Source organism: Xenia sp. Carnegie-2017, unplaced genomic scaffold (genome assembly GCF_021976095.1).
Source record: "Xenia sp. Carnegie-2017 unplaced genomic scaffold, XeniaSp_v1 HiC_scaffold_24, whole genome shotgun sequence".
NCBI lineage: Eukaryota > Metazoa > Cnidaria > Anthozoa > Malacalcyonacea > Xeniidae > Xenia > Xenia sp. Carnegie-2017.
Genome location: NW_025813487.1, coordinates 16,834,637 through 16,852,453, shown reverse-complemented (window position 1 = coordinate 16,852,453; position 17,817 = coordinate 16,834,637). Strand labels below are relative to the sequence as shown.

The 17,817-nt window shown below is 35.7% G+C and overlaps 2 protein-coding genes across 3 annotated transcripts; both read left to right on the top strand.

Annotated features, from left to right (window-relative positions):
* The first annotated feature begins 548 nt into the window (after positions 1 to 548).
* On the top strand, positions 549 to 6,134 carry LOC124450637. 2 transcript variants are annotated; one of them, XM_047001260.1, is made up of 9 exons: positions 549 to 1,136; positions 2,584 to 2,728; positions 2,971 to 3,106; positions 3,431 to 3,651; positions 3,810 to 4,066; positions 4,189 to 4,968; positions 5,184 to 5,362; positions 5,440 to 5,498; positions 5,581 to 6,134. In XM_047001260.1, the coding sequence occupies exons 1-9, from the start codon at positions 878 to 880 to the stop codon at positions 5,972 to 5,974; spliced, it is 2,430 nt and encodes an 809-aa protein (XP_046857216.1). In that variant the 5' UTR covers positions 549 to 877; the 3' UTR covers positions 5,975 to 6,134. The 2 variants fall into 2 exon arrangements, with proteins under 2 accessions (XP_046857216.1, XP_046857217.1); XM_047001261.1 differs by having other exon boundaries at positions 550 to 1,136; positions 2,596 to 2,728.
* A 69-nt stretch (positions 6,135 to 6,203) lies between these two features.
* On the top strand, positions 6,204 to 17,811 carry LOC124450636 (jouberin-like). Its single transcript, XM_047001259.1, has 31 exons — positions 6,204 to 6,496; positions 6,610 to 6,674; positions 6,737 to 6,861; positions 6,948 to 7,008; positions 7,086 to 7,167; positions 7,512 to 7,638; positions 7,761 to 8,107; positions 8,360 to 8,540; positions 8,667 to 8,759; positions 9,418 to 9,520; positions 9,581 to 9,676; positions 11,479 to 11,715; positions 11,843 to 11,904; positions 11,988 to 12,042; positions 12,237 to 12,322; positions 12,462 to 12,516; positions 12,744 to 12,859; positions 14,219 to 14,387; positions 14,520 to 14,580; positions 14,971 to 15,075; positions 15,156 to 15,208; positions 15,538 to 15,632; positions 15,704 to 15,837; positions 15,937 to 16,077; positions 16,153 to 16,361; positions 16,429 to 16,618; positions 16,692 to 16,738; positions 17,077 to 17,239; positions 17,319 to 17,364; positions 17,433 to 17,517; positions 17,587 to 17,811. Exons 1-30 carry the CDS (start codon positions 6,487 to 6,489, stop codon positions 17,443 to 17,445), a joined length of 3,327 nt encoding a protein of 1,108 aa, XP_046857215.1. The 5' UTR covers positions 6,204 to 6,486; the 3' UTR covers positions 17,446 to 17,517; positions 17,587 to 17,811.
* The last annotated feature ends 6 nt before the right edge of the window (positions 17,812 to 17,817 follow it).

The window sequence follows — 17,817 nt, the reverse complement described above, 5'->3', positions numbered from 1 at the left end:
TTGAGTCTCAGCAGAAGACTGTTCCCTGAAAGCATACAAACATTTCTCCGATTTTGTCTCCGACTGATTCTCCAACATCAAATTGACACCAAAGACTACCTGCTCTTGCACAACGCACCAAATTAATCTCAAGACATATGATATACTCCTTGAGATTTCGAAATATATAATTGATATTTGAAGACCGCCGTCTGCGATCAAACTCCCGATGAAACTTCCTCTCAAATCGCATTTGTGAGTGCAATTTCAAAATCTCAAAAAATACCTCCAGTATAATGTTCTTCCGTAAACAAAGCTCCTCGAAACATCGAGTCGGAAATGATTTTCATATTCACTGAACTTCATGTTCACAAAGCATGTAAGTGATGCAACAATCAGACGCGTGTAAGTCGTTTCTATCCACAAAAAGTGAAATACTTCACATAATTTTTTCCGATTTTTTTTATGTCTTACAAAATACAATCACAAGTTTCACAATCCAAACCGCCCTACTTTATGAATATAGAAATGAACACCTTTCTGCAGTGTACAAATTGAAAATTTTATAAACATCGCTATGACCTAATTTTCGGGTCGTCTTGCATAAGAAGCTCTGATATTGATAGTCGGATATGGACCTTTGTTCGAACATTTTTTTATTTAGAAACTTGCTGTGAAATACAGTACAGAAAATTAGTGTTTCCTTGATTCGTTGCCTCTGTTCTCAACTTGCAATTACTGTTACGCTAAACGTGCTGACAACTATTCACAGTTCTCTGTGGTCTATTCATTTGCATCAAGATTCTGTCACGTTGCTGTCAGTTATAAGAGGCTTTTTCTGTCGACTAATCGTCGTCGGTAGATCTGTGGTTTCTTTACTTTTCAAGTGATTGACGACATGAGCAGAGATACTGGCACAGAATTCCTTCAGGCAGAAATGTATTCACTTTCATCAAGTGCTGCCGATGGGTCGACGGAAATACTAGGTGGTCAGAGAATTAAAATGAATTTGTGTAGGAAATTGCCTTGTCACACAGCTCTCGAACGAGTTATGGCGTTTGTTCTTGTGTTTCTCTTTGTCGTTTGTGTCATTGTCACAGCACAACTTCTGGTAAATAGGGATAAAGATAAGACTCTGGTGGAAGAGAAGAAAAAGAGTAAGTTACTGTCGATCTTATAATCTTTGTTAACTTGTTTATTGTTTGAAATATCACTTTGGAATGCCTTAAGTTAAATTGTTCACTTGCGTGAGGATAAATTTGCTAAATGTTGCAGCATGAAAACTGAAGACGAATTCGCATAATTTACTGCCATCCCACCCAGTTTGCTACATTCTTAACTGAGTAAAAAGACAAAGACATTAACAGATAACTGCACCATGCTTCTCCAAAGCATGCAAGCTTCACATCATGCATGCATGAATGCAAAACGCATGCTTTATTGCGTTTAGACCGCTAACAAATTGTATTTTTGCAATTATTTTGTGGCATTGAAAGGAGTCGAGTTTTGTTTCAGAATTCCGGTCATCCGCACTATTGTAATCATTCCATATGTATGTGAGTCATTTTTTATGGTGAAAGGCGTAGCCTGGGAAATTTTTTTGTGCTCGGACTATAAGAGCGCAATTTCAAACATGTTTTCATTATGATCAACTAAATAATACAAATCGTCCATTTATATGTCAACATTTAATTTCACAAATCCTGTTAACACGATAACCATTGAGATGAAAGGCATTTTTTTGTCAGTTTATATCAAAATAATATCTGCAATTATCGCAACATGAGTCTTTTAGCCAATAAGACATCAAGTGGCTTATTATGAATCGTCCTTTTTAAAATACTAATTAAAATACTAGATTTAGATTGTTTCACATAATTTAAATTTGAATTTAGCCCGAAATTCATGAAAAGTCAATGGTAAATTTTATGCATTTCCACCGTTTAATTGCCGTGTACGATTTTGTTGTAAAAGAAAGATACTTTTGAAGAGAAAAATGAAATATTGCGTTGTTAACAAGCAATCTTGTGTGGTTTAATAATCCTTGAGGGCAAAAACTGTTAAAACCCATTTAACTTAAATCATCTCTCATGTCTAGACGCGCATGTAAGTGCATGTTATGAAATAGTTGAGTATAAATAATTGTGCACCTCAACAAAGCTTTTTCAATTCTTACGAGTTGTGGTATTGAATGTGAGAATGAAAATGAGAAATGGCTCTGAAAGGAGGACCGGCAAGGCCATCGACCTACAATATTAATCATGCCACTCTAGATGGAGCATATATAACTACATAGATGGACCATTTATAGCTATAGACATTTATAGATAGATATCAAATATAGCCAAGGACTAATTTTTCATATTACGTTTTCGGTACCGAAGCTTTCTTGAGTATATTCTACACTTGTCTACAGAAAGCTTGTTAAGTTATTTTCATGAATCTAGCATTGGGAATGCTAATGCGACTAAGTTTTAGTATCATAACGTTCATATCAGGCAAATAATAGTTATAGTTTTTAAAAACATTTATTTTTTGAACCATGTATAAGCCTATGAAAAAATACTTACATATACAAAAGGTCTTTTGGGCGGAATTTTACAGTACCATTTTTAGATGAGATATGCTCGGGGTCAGAAGAAGCAAAACAAGCTGGTTTGTTGGAATTCATGAAAAAAGTCCAAAAAACATATTTTAAATACAGCTATTTTCATTCTATATTTGATGGAGACGTGTCCATGGAGTCAAGGTTTGTGAACTTTTAAAGCTTTGAAAAATAACGCATATTAACGTTAGCTGAATGGAAAAAGTGTTGTTGCTATTAGATTTAAATTATTTATCATTAAAACTTTATAATTGAAAAACTTCACAAGCTTGCTTGATGTATCAATGCAAACAGTTGAAGAAATTGAAAGAAGATGCTTACTGTTGTAATAATTTTTTTATGCTGTTTGTAAACATATAAACATGTCATATCTCATTTATCTCTAGCCTTCCTGTAATGAATATAACTCCTGCTTTCTTAAAAGAGAGAACAGATTTAGCTCTGTCTTTGCTTGAGGAATTCAAGAAAATTAATTACGATGAGTTGAAGTTGAAACCAAGGGAAACAAAAGCAGTCTATCAGGTCTCTGTGATATTACATCACAAAATTGAACAGTATTGGTGTTGGTGGAGATTCCGTTTCCACCCTATTTGCAATAATAACCTTAGACGCAGTATTCACTACACAAAGTATGTTAGGTCACATCATGTTTTTGGTGTTGTTGCAGTATGTTACAATGTCATCATGGAAGGTCGGTGTGAAAAATATTCACGTGTTGCGAAATAAGATTCTTGCATCATGTCTGTTTCTCATAATTCTGAGTTTTAAGTACTTGAGCACCTATTAAAAGACATATGTAACCGATGGGGATGTATTTGAGTTTCAACACAATATTTTTTCTTGCAGGTAAAACAGTATCTACGTTCAACATTTGCATCGCCATACGACATGAACTTCTACGGTGGCGAATGGATGTTGGGACCAAATTATTTTTGTTGGCAACCTTTCTGCAGAATTAGTGCCTTCTTTGAGATGCATGCCTATTCAATGAAACCGAAAAACCTCCAAGAATTTGAAACCTTCTTACATTTCATCAATGCTTACGGTGACACAGTAAAACAATACCAGTAAGAGTAGTTGTTGGTTTATATTTACTTAAATTGCACTAGAAATGCTAGTGATTTGTATAATAAAGCTTGTTTCGTGAACGTTTTAAAGAGTGTTTATACTGTCTGTGTAGACACTTGTTTGTTTGTTCTTATCTCTAACTTTTTTTTTTGTCTAGAGAGAATATGAAATTAGGAGTGAAGTCTGGAATGGTTCGTTCCATTCTTGGTTGTCAGACTGGCTTGAATTCTTTCAAAATGCGATTCAGAGTTTTGACTAAACATGACAATCCAAGAGATATATTGAGGGAGAAATTCGTTCAAAGCATCAGATCAAACGATTTCATCGAGCAGCTTTTCCCCGAAGCTAGAACGAAATGGTTGAAGGATAAAGGAAAACACATTTCAGAGTCCATTGATGTTGCTTTAGTTGAAGGTATATACACACATGTATATGGTTTAGATTCTAGAATTAACGTCAACGATGTGAGAAGGCAGACTCTTTGTACATCATAACGAAAATGACGAAGAACTCTGTCTATGATTCTTCTGTTATAGGATTTGGAAAGCCTATCATTCAATTTGTAAAATATCTTCGAAATGACCACATTCGACATTGCCTTCCTGAAGAGCATTCGAGTGGACTGGCTGGTTTACCGGTCGATTATATCTACGTTGATGGAAAACCAACCAGTACTCGAACACATAAAGTTTTACCGATAACAGGAGAAAATTTAAACGGGAAAAAAGCTTATACAATCATTTTACCATACTTTACGACGAGCAATATTACACCTGAGGAAATATACGAGATTGGTAAAAATTCGCTTACATTTCTTTACCCGCAAGCCGTGAAGATTGCCCGCATTGTCACTGGTAAATCGGACAAAAAAACGGCAATTAAAGAATTTAAAAGGATACTGAACGCTCAAGATCAGTTCTTTAACGAAGAACCTTTTCCTGTTAACGAATCAGATAGCGCTGCATTTAAGAATTGTTCGGACAAACAGTCTGCTCAAGTGAACTGTCCTAAAAGATGGGAGGCTTTCTTAAAATGGTCGAATTCCTATCATCAAATTCTCGGTCTTCTTTCCCCCAAGCTGACTCAAAGTTTTTATCACACCGGGCATAAAATTTCGATACCCAATTGTCCTTTGGAGATCAATGCAAACTTTAATCCCCACGTAGCAGCACAGTCTTTCAAAAGATCTGATGCAGGATGCAGTTGGCCGGCATCTGTTAATGTTCCTTTCTTTCTTGACAACTTCGGACCAAAATTTTCTGATTGGACAACAGTTGCACACGAGGGGTGGCCTGGACACCATACACAAATTCAAGGTTGAATATTTTTGTAATCATTGACATTGACCATTGTTGCTGTTTATATTTTGTTTATGTATGTTTTTTTGCACGAGACAAAGTTTTTTCATAGGAAGACAAGTAGTCTATTGTAAAAACAACGATTTCTATTTCTAAAGAAAAGTTATCATAAGATATACGTCATGATTTCATGAAATCTGTGATCGTATTTTGACGAAAGTTTTTTTTTTCAGGAAAAGAGGAATATTTTCTTGATAAATGTGGCGATGTATTTCATTGGCTGGATTTGATGTCCGACTACAGCTTTAATAAAGAGGGTTGGGCAGTGTACGCCGAAAATCCTGTTGTATCTGAAGATACGGACGCATATCATAACCGTCCTTTGGAAAGATATGGAATGCTTAAATGGCAGGTCAGTATAGCTTTTTACGGTTGCAAAATGTTTCATCTTATTGTGTCCAACGTAAAATTGCTGTGTTTGATATCCAGATATGGAGAGCTTTGCGTTTGATAGTCGACACAGGTATTCATTATCGTGGAATGAAAAGGTGCGTATATGAAGCAATGAAAAGCTTACCAAATGGAGTCGGCAAACAAAGTTTACTTGCATTTAATTAAAATAATTTACAGAAAGGATGCTTTGGCATTGTTTTCCAAATATGCCTGGGAGGACGGAGATCTGGCTGTGAAGGAGGTCACTCGATACCAGGGCTTACCCGGACAGGCTACGGCATATCTTTTAGGTCAGCGGAAGATCATCAAAATGCGAGAGTACTGTGAAAAACAGCTTGGGAATAGCTTTGACATTCAAGATTTCCATTATCAAATTCTCTCAACCGGCTCGGCCCCCGAGGAATACGTCGATAAACACATTAAACGATACGTGGAATGTGTTTTAAACGATTTTGACAAGCAAATTTGCGATTATATAGCGCATCCCATGGCTAAATATCACAGTCAAAGCTCGACTGCTTTTGGGAATGTACAATTTGACAGACAGTACTCGACTTTAGCGTATATGTGAAATGTTTAAAATGAAAGTCGTTAATAAAATAAGAATGTGATGAACGTCTGCAAAGCAGAAAAGATAAAGGCTTACTGTGAATAGGTTTATGTATATTGTGTAGTTTATTTTATTGAAAATCCGAAATTATCGTTCTTTTATATTAAAAATACTTCACCTATGTACCGTGGTAATCTTCCCCATTGTATAACCTACCTTCGGAGAAGCGTTTTCGTGGATGAAAAATAGTATTTCAACACTAAAGATGGCCGTCGCTATGGGAATGGTAATCCATTGTCAATTTGAATTGTAAAGAGTTATTATGAAACTCGCTTTGAAATATTTTAGTTGAATTAGCTATGGTGAATGTAAACCATTACAATTTTTGGCATGTGTGGAGTTTTGGCCTAAAATTTTATTTATTTTGACGAATGAAACGATAGCCATCAATTTGTTTCTCATCTCATGTGTATAAGCGAAGCTAGAATTTTGAGTTTTGTGTTTCAAACGTTTTAGTTCTCATATTATGAATCATGGTTGAAGGTAAGTTTTGCGTAGATATAATCCACAAGAAACTCAATTCAATACTTAAGCATTGCAATTTGTAGTTGGGATTTAAGATTTTATAAAGAAATCATTCAAAATACGTTACTTAGACATTGAACTCAATCAACACCGTAGAAAACACACAAGAAGCAAAACTACTGGTTCATCTTTAAAGGTATTTCACTAGTTCAATGACTGGGCATCCTTTTTCCATTTCATAATCCTCAGCATTTGTAGGACAAAGCATCTGGAAAGTTAGACATCCCCAATGATCCCATCAAATCCTTGAAAGATACATGGATGATATCAGAGGCACAAAAAAAGCTCGAAAAATTAGATATTTCTAATGAGGCGATCCAAAAGTAAGTTAATGAGATCTTGTCTGGTTTAAGGTCAACAAGCATAATAATTTAGTGTGTTATTGATAATGCTTTATGTTTGTGTAAAGTGATGGCCTCGGTCAAAATAAGAGACGAAGAATGAAGCGAACGAAATCTACTGATGATAAAGTAATGTGAGCTAGAAAAGTTAATAAACTTCCATTTTAAAGATTTTAACTGTTCAATTGTCATCTTCTTAACTATAGTTAAATCATGATGCTGAGACTCTTCTCAAAAAAAGGACTGGTACAGAGGAAAATGTACTTACTGCTAATCTCTATACTAAAGGTTTGTTTGCTTTGTTTGTATATGTACTTATGCTACAGAGGTGGTGCTGAGGCCTTTCCACCCCCCTGAATTTTATTGGTTGTCACTAGTGTGTGCCTCCCAGTTATTTTCATTTTACTATTGCCTAATAAGAAACTGAAAAGTTATCTGAAAAACTGTAAGTCAGAAAATTGACTACATAAAGTAGATACCCCCCCCCAAAAAAAAAAAAACCATCATTTTGATCGAGCATCGCCCCTTCTTAGCTATACATATGTGTATGACTATTCATTGATTTAACCATAAAATCTTTGCTTCATCTAAGTAGAAATTAGAAACTAAATGAAGTTTTCGTCTGATTTTAGATAAGAATAAAAGCTATGAGAAAGAAGCGAAACTGAGTTACATGACTACTCATCAGAAAGAAAATGACTCCATAAAAGACAGTAAAAGTCCCATAAAAACAGCGAACAGTGAGCAAAAAGATAAAAGGTAAAAACATACGTGTTTGTCACGTGTTTGTCACGTGTTTGTCATCGATAGAAAGTTTGTAAATTTTGTGACGTTTTCAGCTTTTCTACTGCATTTGAAAGAAAAACAACATTTTATTGCAGACAAAACAAAACAAAAAGAGAAGTTGAAATTGCAGCTGCCGTTGAAACAGCTGTAGATGTAGACAAAGTACGTAGAAGACGTAAGAAGCAAGAAAAGACCAAGACCAACTTTAATGTTCAAGATGAAGTTGATGGATCACAAGGATCATCCAAGACACATAAGGATGCGAAATTCAATCGTGGCTATGATATCGATGCGCATAAAGACACCGAAGCTAGTGGAGAGACGTCAAAAGCGCGGGAAAATCTGGGTTATGAAGTCGAGCAAGAGACTGGGGAGACTTCAAAGGAACTGGGCACGATGGAGAAATCTAAGACGGAAAAGAGACGAAGAAAAAAGCCAAAAGGTATTTATAAACGAAGCTGTAATGTCTTTTTTAATCTGTTGAAAATATTCGCACGTTACAACCATCGAGTTCTATGTATCCATCCTTTCTCAACACTCTACTTTATTTCTTCCGAATGAAGAAAATTATAAAACTCATCCTACGTCATCCTACGTCATCCTACGTCATGTAATCATGTGATTCATGCAAATTTTTCACCACGCGATAAAACTTGCTCATTGAGAACTAGCTATAGCCATTAGTTATTTTTAGAATCCTCCGCTGACGTCATTCATCGCGCTTTGGAGAAGAAACGACAGGATGACGGTCACGTGATGTGTATAGTGATTCATAAGACGGATCGTCTTCAGACTGACTTGATGATAAGTCATCCTTTAGTCCGTGTTCACATCCTTGACATGACCACAGGCGAATATGTGAAGAAATGTAACAGGTAGCGATTTTATTAGGATATTCTTAGGATCCTATACATAAGATCCTACAAGATCCTATCGGATCCTAAAGATCTGCGAGCAGCTACATGTCGGAATGTATCTTTTATAGTGAGTTTTTTTCATAGAAATCGTGCTGTAACTTCATACTACGAAAACCAAGAAACGGTCGATTACATCCTGCCTTTAATGACTCAGCCATTTGACTTTAAACAGCGAAAGTATGTTACTACTTTTGCTTGTTTTCTTTGCATAAATAGCTTATCTACATGGCCGTTGGGAGATCGATGATTTGTTGAGGGGGGGGGGAGGTCACATTCTCATATACATGTTTGGATCCTTAGAAAACAAAGGATTTCAAAGTGTCTCTCCCCCCTCCCAATTATCCATCTTCAGACGGCCATGATTCATTGTATTTTACATCAAATGCTCTTATTTATAGCTGAAAAGTTTGTGAGAGAGATTTGAAATATTTCATTGCCATATTTTCATATAATTTATGCTGAAAAGTTTGTGAGAGAGATTTGAAATATTTCATTGCCATATTTTCATATAATTTATGCTGAAAAGTTTGTGAGAGAGATTTGAAATATTTCATTGCCATATTTTCGTATAATTTATGCTGAAAAGTTTGTCAGAGAGATTTGAAATATTTCATTGCCATATTTTCGTATAATTTATGCTGAAAAGTTTGTGAGAGAGATTTGAAATATTTCATTGCCATATTTTCATATAATTTATGCTGAAAAGTTTGTGAGAGAGATTTGAAATATTTCATTGCCATATTTTCATATAATTTATGCTGAAAAGTTTGTCAGAGAGATTTGAAATATTTCATTGCCATATTTTCATATAATTTATTCATGTGTGTCTTTTTAGATCTCTTGTTCCATGTTGGGAAGATGTGCTTATCATCAATGAAATATACTCTTACTTTCTACAAAGGGAAGAGTCCGATCCTGACGTCATTATTTTCTTCGAGGTTTGTTTGAAAACTCGTTCGTTGTCAAGGTGATTACTACAGGATATCCTTGTTTTATAGATTTTGGATTTTCTCAGCATGGCAGTGATCAACAAGCAGAGAAGAAAACAAGGATCGGAGAGAGGATGGTATCAGATCGCTTGGGCTTTCTTGAAGGTACTCGACGTCATAAAGTATTTTTATATGGCAAGCGTCACTTCCGGCAAAATGGCGCGCTTTGATTGGCTTAAAACATTTTTGCAGTTCCATTATTTTCTGTAATGGACCACGGTCCAAAACGCGTAATTTTACAGTCAATGAAGGTACTCGACATCTTGAAGGTACTCGGCATCTTGAAGGTACTCGGCATCTTGAAGGTACTCGGCATCTTGAAGGTACTCGGCATCTTGAAGGTACTCGACATCTTGAAGGTACTCGGCATCTTGAAGGTACTCGTTATCTTGAAGGTACTCGGCATCTTGAAGGTACTCGACATCTTGAAGGTACTCGACATCTTGAAGGTACTCGACATCTTGAAGGTACTCGGCATCTTGAAGGTACTCGGCATCTTGAAGGTACTCGGCATCTTGAAGGTACTCGACGTCTTGAAGGTACTCGACATCTTGAAGGTACTCGACATCTTGAAGGTACTCGGCATCTTGAAGGTACTCGACATCTTGAAGGTACTCGGCATCTTGAAGGTACTCGACATCTTGAAGGTACTCGGCATCTTGAAGGTACTCGGCATCTTGAAGGTACTCGGCATCTTGAAGGTACTCGACATCTTGAAGGTACTCGACATCTTGAAAGTACTCGGCATCTTGAAGGTACTCGACATCTTGAAGGTACTCGACATCTTGAAGGTACTCGACATCTTGAAGGTACTCGACATCTTGAAGGTACTCGGCATCTTGAAGGTACTCGATGTCTTGAAGGTACTCGACATCTTGAAGGTACTCGACATCTTGAAGGTACTCGGCATCTTGAAGGTACTCGACATCTTGAAGGTACTCGACATCTTGAAGGTACTCGGCATCTTGAAGGTACTCGATGTCTTGAAAGTACTCGACATCTTGAAGGTACTCGACATCAAGGGATATTTTAAGGAATTGGCCTGCTAAACGTGAGCTATGTCGCCCCCAGTAGCTATATATGTTAAAATATGACTTTGCTCGACGTGATACACTATTCATCATAGTGGTAACTAGGAAATATGGTTGAAACTAAGAGTTATCAAAATGTTGTTTGCCATTAAAAGATAACATTAATGAATTTGAATAATTGATTGATTTCAACACGGTGATCATTGTCACAGACACGAGTTGCCTTCCACATGGAGTGTGCATTTACAAAACGAATTTTACTATGATAATAATAATTTTACATAATACATAATACAGTGCATAAGCAGATAGTGTTTACTGAAAAAATGACCTCATACCGTTTTTTTAATGTAAAATTCAATCTTCAGGAGACAAAAAAAATCATAGCTATTTATTGTGTCTGTTCTAAGAAAGACTGATGCATGTTTGTAAATGTAGATCCTCCAGGTTGGTATAGTCCTGAGAAGGACTGTTTTTGTTCTTGTTAACTGACGTTTCGACAACCTAAGCGGTAGTCATCTTCACAGTCATTTTGACTCTGAAGATGAACTTTTGACTCTGAAGATGACTACCGCTAAGGTTGTCGAAACGTCAGTCAACAACAACATAAACAGTCCTTCTCAGGACTTTACCAACCTGGACGATCTACATTTACAAACATGTAACAATACTCCCGGGCTCAAACCGTTTACTTTAAAGACTGATACAGTTTCTATCGTGGAATAGAACAGATTTTTCTCGCATTTTTTTTGAAAATATGAAGTTTTCCTTGTAATTTGAAGAAAATAATTTTCTTAGACCAGTTGGTCGGTTCGTGTTACAGTTATAAATTCCTGCATGTGTATTTCTGAGAGTTTGATGTTTCATTGATTGTAGCTCATCGGTGCAAATGGATCATTGAACACGGAACAAAAAATTCGCCTCCAATTGTTTCATCCTGTAAAATTAAACAGACGTCAACGTGCCTCGAAGCAGAACACGCCCGAAGTTTATGATTGGTGGAAATCCACGTCACGTGATAGTTATCCTTCGACCCTTTACGTCACAGTAAAAGGTGTGAAACCACCTAAAGAGATCGATGCTGCTGGAAGATCAATGTTTCCTGTGCAACAGGTAGTGGGGCAATATGCAGTAAGATAAATAAATGAAGTGAATATTTACATTAGACAGATGATAAAAATGATCGTAGAAATTTGAAATAAATTTCATTGATGGAAGATGAATTAATTTGCTTATTTAGGAAAAAGGAAGGATGACGTACGAAGAATTGACGGGTGGAATAACCCGCACAGATGTTTCCAAGTATTACAACGTTATTTTAACACAAGAATTTCATCCCTTCATGACCTGATATGAATTGCGGAAATATTTCTTGCATTTTACAGAGATCTCGATAGTAAAACTGTCAAATCAATAGCTTGGTCAAAACTACCTGGACAGGTATGTATGTTTTATCTAGGAGAACATACTCAATATGTTCCTCATGCTCCTGAATGTTCCTCATGCTCCTTAATGTTCCTCATGCTCCTTAATGTTCCTCATGCTCGTCAATGTTCCTCATGCTCCTCAATGTTCCTCATGCTCCTCAATGTTCCTCATGCTCCTCAAAGTCAACATTAAAATCTTTTTTTCAGCCGAACCATTTACCGAACCGTCTCATGTTAACAATGAACGTTGGTAATCGTGGTTGTTTTGTTGTGCGGTTCTCTCGCGATGGTCGGTGAGTTCTAGTTGACGTATACGATGTTAAACCACTTACAGATTACTGGAAAATAATTGTTGGACATAGAATTTTTTCTGTGTGAATCTGTTTCCTTCTACTCCGTGAACACAAGACAATTTGGTTATTTTTTAACTAGGAAACTTGCCTGCGGCTGCGCTGGAAAAGATGGCTTCGCTGTTTGTGTCTACGAGGTAAAATATACAAAAAATATTGTTCGTCTTTTTTCTTTCTTTCCTTCTTCATGATCATCGTCTTTTTTTCCTCTCTTTTTTCCCTTTTCTTTCTCTGATTTCTTCATTGGCTTTTGTTTGTGCATTTTTATTGCCTTCTCCTGCCGTCTTTGAAAGTTGAGACTTTTATTTTTAAGCGTACGAACTGGCGCCATTCTAACAAAGTCATTTTGGTTTTCTTTATTAAGACATTAACAGGAAACAACATGAGTACATTTCATGGACATTTCAGTATAATTTATGACTTGTGTTGGTCCTTTGATGATACGACAATTCTTTCAGCGTCTTCTGACGGGACGGCAAGGTAAAATTTCAAACAATGTTTGTCATGTTTATAGTGTATGAAAAATAAATTTGAATGCAAGTTTGTTCAAACTTTTGCAATAATAATTAGTAACTTTTTATTATCATATAAAGAAATTGAGATATTAAATTACACAGTTAGCGTGTTAAGTTAAGTGTAATGACAGCTTCTTTAAGAATGAGCAAATCATTGTCATCGTAAAGTTAACTACGGCCTTATTACTTATATTAAAATGAAGATATCTTCTAGTGTCGAACTGTTTTCATACGTTACATGTTTGTAAATGTAGATCGTCCAGGTTGGTATAGTCCTGAGAAGGACTGTTTTTGTTGTTGTTGACTGACGTTTCGACAACCTTAGCGGTAGTCATCTTCAGAGTCAAAATGACTCTTACTTTGACTCTGAAGATGACTACCGCTAAGGTTGTCGAAACGTCAGTCAACAACAACAAAAACAGTCCTTCTCAGGACTATACCAACCTGGACGATCTACATTTACAAACATGTAACGATACTCCCGGGTTCAAACCATTTACTTTGTTTTCATACGTATCATACAGGAGTAGGGATGTGGGAAACAATGTTAGTACCCCAGTTAAAACGTATCTAGTGTCTTACTGCTTTCATATGTATCATACAGGAGTTGGGATGTGAAAAACAATGTTAATACCCCAGTTAAAATGTATCTTGTGTCTTACTGCTTTCATATGTATCATACAGGAGTTGGGATGTGGGAAACAATGTTAATACCCCAGTTAAAATGTATCTAGTGTCTTACTGCTTTCATATGTATCATACAGGAGTTGGGATGTGGGAAACAGTGTTAGTACCCCAGTTAAAATGTATCTTGTGTCTTACTGTTTTCATATGTATCATACTGGAGTTGGGATGTGGGAAACAATGTTAATACCCCAGTTAAAATGTATCTAGTGTCTTACTGCTTTCATATGTATCATACAGGAGTTGGGATGTGGGAAACAATGTTAATACCCCAGTTAAAATGTATCTTGTGTCTTACTGCTTTCATATGTATCATACAGGAGTTGGGATGTGGGAAACAATGTTAATACCCCAGTTAAAATGTATCTAGTGTCTTACTGCTTTCATATGTATCATACAGGAGTTGGGATGTGGGAAACAGTGTTAGTACCCCAGTTAAAACGTATCTTGTGTCTTACTGCTTTCATATGTATCATACAGGAGTTGGGATGTGAAAAACAATGTTAATACCCCAGTTAAAATGTATCTTGTGTCTTACTGCTTTCATATGTATCATACAGGAGTTGGGATATGGGAAACAATGTTAATACCCCAGTTAAAATATATCTAGTGTCTTACTGCTTTCATATGTATCATGCAGGAGTTGGGATGTGAAAAACAATGTTAGTACCCCAGTTAAAACGTATCCACATCCGAGTTTCGTGTATACGGCTCAATATCATCCACAGAGAAAGAACATTGTTGTGACTGGAGGATTTGATCGTTTGATGAGAATATGGAGTAATGATTGTGAAGGAATGAATGGTCAGGTCTGTATGTCTCCATGTACGTAGGATCTGTGTCTATTTCGTTTGTTGATTTGTCTATCAAGAACAAGATGCAAGGAAAGTGATTTTTTAAACGTGCATTTTTTATAACAAATGATGTTTGTTAAATTTCAGCTTTTACGTGAAATGGAAGGTCATGGTGGATTCATTAACACAATATGTTTTCATCCTACCGGTAAAAACTATAAAAACTATATTTTCTTCCTTGAGTTATTTCGACTATAGCTTGGGATATTTATAAATGTTTATATTTCTTGTGAGGCCATGGATGTTCGTCCTTTTGACACGCGAATCAAAATTAAACGGGAGTTAATAAAGAAATGAAATAAATGTATGAAAAATATTTTGCTTGATACAAATTGCGAGTCGAAAGGTTGAATTTTTTTGAAACTTTGCATGTATACTTGGATCCCTAGTTACAAGAACATTTCCCATTTTATTATCCTTATAACAGAGATGATTTTTTTGTGGATGTACCAGGAGGACTTATTTGTGAAATCGCTTATAAATTAACATCTTTAAGTGATATCAAAGGAATAGAGTGAATTTCAAAATTTTCTTTAAGGTCAGTTTATGTATTCTGGAGACAGTTTGGGCACTGTGATTATCTGGAATACATTTGAATATGGAGATATGGCAAAATCAAAGAAACGTCGACCCCAGTCTGCAGGTAATGTAATTATTTTAATTCATATGATTTATTTTCCTCAACGTTCATGTGGATTTAGTTGTAATCTCGTGTTATTGTAGCGGATGTACAAAGATGGGTAATCAGTAAGACTGTTAAAGAACCAGAAATAAAGGTGACAAGCTTAAAACCAATTTTATAGAACAACAATATAACGAAAAATTACAACTTACAGTTTTAAATTTATTTGTTTCGCATTGTGTTTCTTTTATAAAAGAAATAAAAGATGTTTACTGTGTTTGCACAGGCTTATGCAAACCGCGGAGACGTTTGTGAAAACTCTCGTTCTTTGATCTGAGCTTTGCATTGTTTATATTCGAGTTCTTCCCAAAGTCTCCTCTGTTTGTATAAGCCTAAGCAAACACAGTACTCATCGTTTATTTCTTAATGGAAATCATGATAGTCTTTATTAAATTTATCTGAGTGTACAATTATGAACACCAGGACTGCATTATAAACTCAGTACGACTTCATCCAAATGGACAAAAACTTTTGGTTCACACAAGAGACAGTGTAACGAGAATGCTTGATTTAAGGAGGTACGCGCATCAAACAAATTCCAAAGTATTATTCTTCGCGCATCTTTGTTAATCTTCTCTCGTTTCCTAAGTTTCTCCGTGATGACCCGTTACATTGGCGCCAAAAATTTCAAAGAACACGTGAGAAGTACCATGAGCACTTGCGGTTCGTTCGTTTTTTCTGGTTCAGAGGACGGTGCTGTGTACGCATGGAATACCGAGACAAGTATACCAGGAACATTCTCATCTTTGATTTATTTGATCTAATTCTTCTCCGATTTGTATTAACATTTATCCATCTAATTTATGCTAATATCTTTGTCAGGTGATCAAATCAAAGTATACAATAACTTAGGTTACACTTGCGCAGTCTCCGATCTTGATTTTCATCCTCATGATGACATCATCGCCTTCTGTTCATATGGATACCATCATCCTGTCATACTTTATCATTTCAAGAAAACAGGTGAGCTTAACTTACACCGAAATTTCTGGTGTGAACAGGCCTAACATAATTTTCATATGTTCATCATTATTTCAGGTGAACTTCTTGGGGAAACACCAGCACACATCCCTGTCAATCCTCCACCGTCCTCATTACCCCTCACAAATCGTACGCTCGTTCGAAGTCCTAATGATGCTGGAACGTCAGAAGAACAAAAAGCAAAACACACCTCGCAGAGTTTCGCTGACGTTGCTTCTGAAACTCTACTTTTAAATAAGATAAAAAAGAAACTCGAATCTGTTTTGGTGAGATATTTATATAAGCTGGCAAATAATGGCTTCATATATTTAATTCATATTCTATGATATACAGGATATATCTAATTCAAGTAATATGTTGGATGCAACGACGTTCACAGCCAATCAGAGAACACCCAGTCCCTTTGCCACCCGAGCGGACAGCTTAACAGTATCACGTGATGAAATGAGGACACTGTCTACCTGGGGATCTGATTTCTCTACTTTACGAACTTCACCGGAGCATGGAACTAGTCACGTTCAAGGTTAGAATACAAAATAGCGCAATTAACAACAAAACACATCGTATATAACGATGGAACTTTCTTCATATTTAAGGGACAACATCAAAATCACATACAGATTCCAATGTCGGCTTATTTTGGGTACGTGTTTGCACATTATGTATAAATAAACTCATTTATTGTGTTTGAACATTATGTATGAATAAATTCATTTATTGTGTTTCCACATTATGTATGAATAAATTCATTTATTGTGTTTCCACATTATGTATGAATAAATTCATTTATTGTGTTTCCACATTATGTATAAATAAATTCATTTATTGTGTTTGCACATTATGCATAAATAAATTCATTTATTGTGTTTCCACCATTGGTTTCCACACAAAATAATACATATTACATAAAATATGATAGATTTTCATTTTCTCGTTGATTTTCCTTGTGTAAACTTACGACAGAAGTGTTAACATTCTCAGGTTAAAGTCATGTATCCATTTGCTGCTCGCAATGAGGACGAATTAAATCTTGACGAGGGTGACGTCATAAAGGTTTTGCGTCAAGAAGATGAGCATTGGTGGATAGGTGAGATGAAAGATGGTAAACAAGGATATTTTCCCTCTTCATACACGACGTTTTGGGGTAAGTTAGCTACGTCACTGTTGCTTGGTTTCTTTCTGCATGATTTTGTGCGGATGTTTGACATCTTTTTTGCTTCCAGATGAAAGAAAAATGAAGAAAAAGAGAAGAGAAAAAGTCAAAAACAAGTAAAGAACGAACATCGTCTTTAATGCATAAAAATGATACATCGTGCTTGATATTTTGTGATTTTTAGTATTCTGCAGTGAGGACGTCTCGTGGAGATTTAAAAATACTCTCAGCTCCCGAAGAAAGTGATAATGACTTTCTTAAATGAAACGGTTTGTGCATTTAATTTCTGCTTTTATAAATCATAAATTATGTGGTCATTCATTGGTCATTTTGTATAGACTTCAGTTGTGAAGAAGTAAACGAACTCACAAAAGGAAGTGTCGCCATTCTCTTCATTGAAAATGAAAAGTAAAACGGAAAGCATATAGTCCTAAACAATATTTTACAATGCATTATAATATAGATATTTAATATATATATAAATAATATATTTTCAATTTAAATAGTGTAAATGGTGTAATATCTTTTCTATCCTATTTGAATTTCTGAGCCTTTATACCATAGTTCAC